This window comes from Naumovozyma dairenensis, chromosome 6 (genome assembly GCF_000227115.2).
Source record: "Naumovozyma dairenensis CBS 421 chromosome 6, complete genome".
NCBI lineage: Eukaryota > Fungi > Ascomycota > Saccharomycetes > Saccharomycetales > Saccharomycetaceae > Naumovozyma > Naumovozyma dairenensis.
The window spans coordinates 232,624-241,316 of NC_016484.1; the positions used below are offsets into that span (position 1 = coordinate 232,624).

General features: G+C 35.7%; 5 protein-coding genes across 5 annotated transcripts; 2 read left to right on the top strand and 3 right to left on the bottom strand.

Annotated features, from left to right (window-relative positions):
* Positions 1-286: 286 nt before the first annotated feature.
* Positions 287-802, top strand: DAL2 (allantoicase; the record flags this gene model as incomplete). The annotated part of the gene is made up of 1 exon (XM_003670609.1): positions 287-802. One exon carries the CDS (start codon positions 287-289, stop codon positions 800-802), a length of 516 nt encoding a protein of 171 aa, XP_003670657.1.
* Positions 803-1,364: 562 nt separating this feature from the next.
* On the bottom strand, positions 1,365-3,287 carry DAL4 (allantoin permease; the record flags this gene model as incomplete). Its single annotated transcript, XM_003670610.1, has 1 exon — positions 1,365-3,287. The coding sequence occupies one exon, from the start codon at positions 3,285-3,287 to the stop codon at positions 1,365-1,367; it is 1,923 nt and encodes a 640-aa protein (XP_003670658.1).
* An 870-nt stretch (positions 3,288-4,157) lies between these two features.
* DAL1 (allantoinase) lies at positions 4,158-5,456 on the top strand (the record flags this gene model as incomplete). The annotated part of the gene is made up of 1 exon (XM_003670611.1): positions 4,158-5,456. One exon carries the CDS (start codon positions 4,158-4,160, stop codon positions 5,454-5,456), a length of 1,299 nt encoding a protein of 432 aa, XP_003670659.1.
* A 266-nt stretch (positions 5,457-5,722) lies between these two features.
* Positions 5,723-6,466, bottom strand: DCG1 (Dcg1p; the record flags this gene model as incomplete). The annotated part of the gene is made up of 1 exon (XM_003670612.1): positions 5,723-6,466. One exon carries the CDS (start codon positions 6,464-6,466, stop codon positions 5,723-5,725), a length of 744 nt encoding a protein of 247 aa, XP_003670660.1.
* Positions 6,467-6,878: 412 nt separating this feature from the next.
* Positions 6,879-8,543, bottom strand: DAL7 (malate synthase DAL7; the record flags this gene model as incomplete). Its single annotated transcript, XM_003670613.1, has 1 exon — positions 6,879-8,543. One exon carries the CDS (start codon positions 8,541-8,543, stop codon positions 6,879-6,881), a length of 1,665 nt encoding a protein of 554 aa, XP_003670661.1.
* Positions 8,544-8,693: the final 150 nt, after the last annotated feature.

Here is an 8,693-nt window from a genome sequence, read left to right on the forward strand (position 1 = left end):
CATAATGAAATGATATGATGGGTTATTATCAAGATGGGTGTTCCTGCGGCACTAGATTGTTGGTGTTGAAATTAATACTGCTTCTTTAACGGTAAACCATGCACCATTTGTTGCCATTGATTGTATTTATAAAGAACTCCAGGAAAGTTGTTCAATCCTACCCGCTGAAGATGATCCAAGCTGGGATCAGGTCATCGATAGGTTTGAATGTGGGCCCTCCCGAAAAGATTTCATTCTTCGAAAAGATGGACTGACAAAGAAGAAATACAACTTCGTTAAATTGAAAATGTATCCGGATGGTGGTATTGCAAGATTTAAATTATATGGGAAAGTCAGTAGTCCGATAGTTAGTGGCAACCAGCAAGTAGGTATAGATTTGGCTAGTGTTGTCAATGGCGCAGTGGCTTGGAGTTATTCTGATCAGCATTTCGGATCGGCTGATAATTTATTATTACCTGGTAGAGGTCATGATATGTCGGATGGTTGGGAAACAAAAAGATCTAGATCAGCAGATCATACCGATTGGGTTATTATTAAATTAGGACGACAATCCAGTTATATTCAAAAGGTAATCGTTGATACGGCACACTATAGAGGAAATTTCCCACAATATATTACTGTGCATGGCTATCACAATGAGCCAACCGACAACACGGATTGCGTGGAATTAGTTGGTAAAGTTAAAGTTGGGCCTGACCAAGAACATGTTTATAATATTGAGCGGGATGTTAATATTGCATATATCAAATTAACAATCATTCCAGATGGAGGTGTTAAAAGGCTAAGAGTTTGGGGAAGGTAGCTTCACTTTACGTCATAAAAAGTGTTGTCTAAGAAGCATTTGATCCTCCTGAGTATTGATCTTTTTTCTATATTATCTCTCGAGGTAAACCCATTTAGAATTACAATCTCTATATAAATATCTCTTCACCGTACCTGTGAAGCAATTTTATAACCTCCATCTCAGATATTCACTGATATAAAACTTGATTATTTCAAAAAGCTACCTTCGGAAACTTTAGTCTAAATTACGCATATGACTTAGTTACATAACTTACGTAACTCTAAACAGACTTTATAGACATGCCGATGACGGTACTGGTTGCAATAGCTTGTCACCATACCATTTGATAGACGACTATGAGGACTGACTATTAGGTGACCTATAATCTGTCGAGACAGATGAGATGGCATGACATGAATGAAAAATCGGTACCTAACGTTACTACAATCGAATAAAAGATAGCTCCAATTAAACCCCAACAGAATAGGATATTAATGAATCCAAATACTTTGATAGATGAGATTAAAGAATAAAATATATATAAAAGGGTTAAATGCGACAAAAGCTACATATACATGAGTTACAAAATGGTATTACTATAATTCTCGAGGCTCATAGTGTCATCATAAAGATTTGGTTTATTGAGATCCTTTCTCCACTCTTCCTCAAAATCTTCGACGAAAGCCCAAGTCTGGTACCACCCTTTATCCCTTAATATATTTTTGACAGGCGTCCCAGCTACAGGAAAGAAATAACACAATGTTACGTATATCAGGCAACTTACCATGAACCCGACTGGATAACTTAGGTAGTATATTCTCATGGCACCCTCAGATACAGTAACTGTTGGAGCTCCGACATCACCAATAAAACCAGGTAAATTTGGAGCAACTCCACATAAATATGCTACCAGAGCTCTCCAATTAATACCAAATTTATTTCCAAACATATAATATGACCCTCTCTGTGACAGAAATAAGTGATTCAACTTGATGTAACCTCTTCTAACAACATAATAATCGCCACAAATGATCCCAGCAATACTTGATAAGAAAACAGCATAAGCACTCAAGGCACTCGTAAACTTACTTGAACTGGCAAAGAAATTCCATGGACAAATACAAAGTGCCATACAAACACAGAACAGAGCACCACGTCTAATATTTATGTACCTTGGAAATATAGCAGTCATATCAGTACCACAAGATAATGAGTTAGCAGATATATTGGTTCCTAATTGAGCCAATGCAAAGACAAATGCAATTAGGAATACACCTGCTCTCGTACCGCTGGTGTAAGTGGTATCCAAGAACTGGTTAAGAACATCTAGTGGTGACCAATAATTGATACCATATAGCTCATAGCCAGCAGCTGTAACAATAATACCAATGAGGCATGTGATGGCGAAGAAAAGTGGGATAGCAACTAATTGAGTCCATAATGATGATTCTGGTGTTCTGGCAAATCTTGCGAAATCTGGAGCATTAATAATTAGAGCTGCAAAATTTGCAATACATGCCATAAGTGATCTGACAAATACCCATGAAAATTCAGAACCATGTGGAGTAGACCCGTTCAAAGTACCTAACGCAATATTGCCATTTGCTTTTTTCAACGCCCAGATTAGGAAACCAAAAGCAGCAAATGGGATAAGGCAAGCCTTTATTGTGAACAGATGTCTAATTTTATGGGGTGCAACTAATACAAATGGAACACTAACAACCCAAAAAATAAAAAAGCACATGAAGTCATAGGTAGTAGCATTTGGAGATCCAAAATGATTTGGTATTCTTTCCTCCAAATTGTTTCCAAAAATTGCTTTTAACATTAAAGATACTGGAGTAGCTCCTAACCAAGCTTGTACCGCATACCAGACAATAGCCATGACAACACGATTGATGATTGGCCATATAGAAAAAAAGATGCCGAATGAAGCCCTAACTGAAATGGGAAAAGATAAATGATAAGCAGTGCCGATTCTAGAATTTAATACAACAAATAGAGCAGCGAAAAAATATCCAATCCAAACGGTTAGCCAACATTGCCACCAATTTAAACCCAACTGAAGACCTGTGGCAGCAACTTGCCATGTATTGATATTGAAACAATCTGCTAACCAAAAGTATATATAGTTATACCAACTCCAAACTCTTCTTTCAGCTTCAACTGGTTTCAAATCTCGATTATAAAGGAATGAGTCTTTCAATGATACATCTAAAGTTTCCTTATCTAGCACGATATATTCATGATGGAATTTTTCCCATATCGACTTGTATTGTAGCACATCGGTAATGTTTGTATCGTCACTTGATAAAGAATCAGAATATTCTCTGGTACCTACTCTATTTGGAATTTTCTCTACCACATCTTCGATTGTGTCATCTAACTTGTGTGCATTAGTTTGGTTATTTTGTGTATTACGAGATACGATTGATGAATATGGATTTAATGCTTTCTTGGAAGGATGACTAAAAATTGCAGACAAAGCATCGTTTGTAGACATTATGGAATGGACTAATGTTCTAGACTTCTATTAGTTAGGAGGCTCTATGGAAGGTCATAGTTTTTGTTACTATAAAATGCTACCAGACTTTCATATCAATATTGTAGCACACTATATATGTGATTGAGAAGTTCCATTCCCAAAAAGAATAATATGGTCGAAATGTTATTGTAGTATTTGCGTCAAGAAAAGAAAAGATTACGATATAAGCTCAGCAAATTCCAGTCTAATCGACATATAAAAACTGCAGATAGAGATATCGATCAATATAAAAGAAATATAACGTCGATGTGATACGTGTAGAAGATTCTATTCGCATTTCGGGAAGTTATCTCGGTTACATTATTCCCTGCTTTGGACATAATTATCTATCAAGGAAGTATATACTGTACTTCTATCAACTTGCTTTGTCGATCTACGATATTTTTCACGATGTATCTTATCGATTAGATAAAGGAATTTTTTTAGAACTTAATGTTCTGCGCGCTTTGTTAAAGATTTGCTATGCGACTCGAGAAATTGATAAGTGGTCTGTCTAAACTAATCTAAAACTAGAAGTAGATAACCCTTTTAAACGATTGTTGATATTAATTTATCTGCGACATAGTGGTACTCCTAGGCTGAAAAAATTGGCTTTATTTAGACAGTTAGTGCATATCCTGTGCATATATTCTGGTGCAAAATAATCGATTCTTCTCAATAATTAGTATGGAGTTCAACCAATGGTATCCGATATTAAGAATATACGATAAATTCAAATCTTGCTGCATCAATTAGATCCAGGTATAAATAGAGAAAGGCCTGAAAGTCATCTCGCAGATTTCAGCTTGCTTCTTGTCTAGCTGAATAAACCATAAAGAATAAAGAAAAATGACAGCAATTATAAAAGCAATAGCATCAGAGTTCGTGATTATTGATTCACAACAAATCCCCGCTACTATACTATACTCTGCAGATACAGGTAACATTGTTAAGATTTTCAAATATGTGGTCATAGAATCAGTTAGAGATCCTAGACTGGAACAGCACTCAGTCGATGAATATGAGATAGTAACTCCACGTATAATCATGCCTGGTTTAGTTGATTCGCACGTCCACTTGAATGAACCAGGTAGAACTGAATGGGAGGGTTTTGCGACAGGAACACAAGCAGCTATTAGTGGTGGAGTTACTACCGTGATTGATATGCCATTAAATGCAGTTCCTCCAACGACAACTCTTCATAATCTCAATAAAAAATTACAAGCAGCAGATGGCCAGTTATGGTGTGACGTTGGATTTTGGGGAGGATTAGTACCTGACAATTTAGAGGATTTGCTTCCCTTGGTTAAAGCAGGTGTCCGAGGGTTCAAGGGTTTCCTGATTCATTCTGGTGTAGACGAGTTTCTTTCTATTGATGAAGAATATATTAATAAAGCTATGGATATTTTAGCTAATGAGAAAACTATGCTAATGTTCCATGCAGAAATGGAAGATCCAAAAGAAGAAGTGGTAAACCCCCCTAAATCAGATTCGAATGATAAGGATATTTACTCTGGAGAATCAGGAAAAAACGAGATGGCTCCTAAGAATTACCAAAATTTTCTTAACTCACGTCCAGATAGTTTTGAAACAGACGCTATCAAATTACTAATTCGATGTATGGAAGAAGGTAAGAAAAAAATAAACGGGATTATCCCACCTGTGCATGTTGTTCATTTGGCATCCAATGAAGCCTTACCTTTGATTATGGAAGCTCATAAGAGTAAACTACCTTTAACTGCAGAAACATGTTTTCATTATTTGTGCCTTGCAGCAGAAAATATACCTGACTCTGCTACGCACTTTAAATGTTGTCCTCCAATTAGAAACGAAGCAAACAGAATTGCATTATGGACAGCTTTAAAGAGAGGTGTTATCACGTCCGTTGTAAGCGATCATTCGCCTTGTACTCCAGAATTGAAAGGTTTCGAGGAAGGCGACTTCCTACGTGCATGGGGCGGAATTGCTTCAGTTGGATTAGGACTACCGTTATTGTATACAAATGGAGCCTCCATACTTGAAATTACGAAATGGTGCTGCGAAAATACTTCTAAGCAGGTAGGCTTCCAGGATTTTAAGGGAAAAATTGCCGTTGGATATGATGCTGACTTAGTTGTTTTCAATCCTCATAAAGAACAGTTAAGTTAAAAAAGAGAGTTTATATTTCAAAGAACAAACGGACAGCTTACGAAGGGTTACTAGTAAAGGGAACGGTTAGAAAAGACGATACTCCGTAGGAAACACTGTATTCACATCTGACGAAGGGCCAATTTTGTCTCCAATGGGCAAAACTTTGCTGGAACAAAGAACCAAATGATAGTCTACTCACTTTAAATAGCTAGTTGTTATTAATAGTAGGAATTATTGTTCACGGATAGAAATAATTTATACGCATTATAATTAACATTCAGTAACTAAAGTTTACGATACTCTATCAAACTTATTAACGTGTTTATACCAAGAATAATGGTGTCAATAAATTCAATGTTATCCTGTTTAAAAGTTGCGGTCAAGTCATTTGTTAAAGAGGAAAATGCAGCACAACCTAGAATGATAATTTTCGATTTTAATCTCTCAATATTTTCTGATTTGATGATATTTATAATGCCTTGATAGTTACACTTACTATGTAAATCAAGTACTTGCAACTCGGTTGATATTGTTCCTCGCCATAACTGTTGCTTTTTAATACTTTCGGTTATAAAGTTCTCTTCCACGGACTTATTTAAAATGTCAACCCATTCCTTGTTTGAGGTAATGATAGAGAAGTTCTTATTTTCCAACAGAGTACAGTACTGAATACTTGAATTTAATAACCCAATAATTGGAACATCATATTCAGCTTTGCTTGCAAAATTTATCAGTTCATGAACCAAAGGATGGTCGGAGAAACATGCTACCAGAATACCATGAAATTTTTGATAATAATATTTGGACTCGGGTTCAATTAAATACGGTAAACATTCCTTTGTACTTTGAAGGCTGGTTTCAATGCCATCTATTTGCGACGGGGAAGAAGGTGGACCTGTGAAATACTCAACTTGGAATGACAAAACTCTAGCTTTTATTAGATATACATTCTCTATATTCTTTCGAATTTCGTCGGTCATTGAGACAGAACTATTTGGGTTTATAACCAAAACCTTTGATAGTTCCATTACTGTTTGCTTGGTGGTTTAAATGGTCAGTTTATTGAAGAATTTAAGCTGTTAGGAGTATTTTTTTATGTGTAAAACTTTTTGTATAACCAACTGACGTGCACATCAGAAAGTTTGATTCAAGAGGATATAAGAAGTTCCAATCTTGGAATTCTGGTTTGATCATAGATTTGAAACATATTTACATTGTTTGATCTCTTATCCTTGTGGTGCAAATCTGGCAAGATCTTATTTAAGATAAGGCCCTTTCTGATAAGAAGATATCTTTATCAAGATGAGATTTTTATTTATTTGAGAAAAGTGTGGCGTTTTTAACGCGTCACAATATATAGTTTATAAAATATTAAACGCGAAAATATACATATTGAGTCAACTTAAGACTGAACAACCAGAGATATTGAGCTCTTTATACTCATTGCAATTTGCTTAGATCAACTGGCGACTGAGTTGGGGTGATAATTTCATCGTATAACAAAGTGGTCAGGAAATCACTAAATATTTCGCCTGTTATTTCGGGTAAAAAGTACTTAGCTGCTAAAGAGAATTTATTTGCAACCCCCACTGGACTTGATGCGGATAGTTTTTCAACTTCTTCAGCCAATATGGTACTAGTTAAATCAGAAGTGATAGGTTTCCCTGTGTCCTTTAAAATCACATTATGTTTAACCCATTGATACAATTGACAACGTGAGACCTCTGCGGTGGCCGCATCTTCCATTAAATGGTTGATAGGAACACACCCTGAACCTCTTAACCAAGCTTCCATATATTGTAATCCGATATCTAGATTATCTCTAATACCCTTTGTAGTGACTTCAGCACCTTTAATGTCGGTATTCAACAAATCTTTAGCAACAATAGTAACTTCTGGAATACGATAAATTTGGTTTGCTGTACCCATATTACTAAACACTTCATTACATATTGGTGCTAACGCAGGGTGAGCAACCCAAGAACCATCATGACCGTTGGTCATTTCCCTCCATTTATCATTATGAACCTTTTCCATAGCTTTAGCATTCGCAATTGGATCATCTTTAATTGGAATTTGGGCTGCCATCCCACCCATTGCATGAACCCCTCTACGATGACATGTATTGATTAATCTCTTAACGTAAGCATCCATAAATGGTGATGTCATTGTAACTTGATCTCTATTCGGTAAGACATGTTCTGATTTATTTCTTAGTTTTTTGATAGTTGAAAAAATATAATCCCAACGTCCACAATTCAACCCACTTGAATGTTGTCTAATTTGATAAATGATTTCTTCCATTTGGAAAGCAGCTGGTAAAGTTTCGATCAACACAGTAGCTCTTATAGTACCACGTTTCATACCGATATAATCTTGAGCAACACAAAAAATATCATTCCATAATTTAACTTCTAAGTGATGTTCCATCTTGGGTAAATAAAAATAAGGGCCTCTACCAATTTCAATTAACTCCTTAGCATTATGATAAAAAAATAATCCGAAATCAAAAATCGATGCACTAATTGGTTCATCATCCACGTAAAGATGTTTTTCAACCATATGCCAACCACGTGGTCTAACTATTATCGTTGGTAATTTGGAAATATGATCTTTCAATTTGTATTGTTTTCTTGGAGTAATAAAATCGATTTGATTTCTGATAGCATCGTATAGATTAACTTGACCATAAATCATGTTTTCCCAAGTTGGCGAAGAAGAATCTTCGAAATCAACCATGTAAGTGTTGACTTCTGAATTCAATGCATTAACTAACATGTTTCTTAATGGAGGACCTGTAATTTCAGAAGACCTATTAATCAATCCTGGTGCTGGAATGGCACCTTGCCAAGTTGGATCGTCCCTAATTTTTTGCGTCTCTGGTAAAAAATCAAATTGATATTCATTTGAATTTAGTTCTGATTGAATTAGCTCTCTATTTTTCAATAATTCAATACGTTTAGAATTGAAGGTTCGGTGTAATAGAACGATAAATTCAAGAGCGTCTTTAGTTAAAATATCTGCAATTGTCGTTTTAGAAGAAAATTGGGGTGTGGAATCAATCTCAGCGTATAGTTTGACGTTTTCTAAGTTGACTTTAACCATCTTTTCTTGTTGTTGTTTATTACGGATAGTTTTATAGTTATCCTTAGAAAGAACGATTAGCACATGAGGTTCCAAAGGTAAACCACCAAAATCTCCGTATCGTCCCCTTCAATTTATATTCTTTGAGTCTGCTTCCGCCAAAGGTATTGT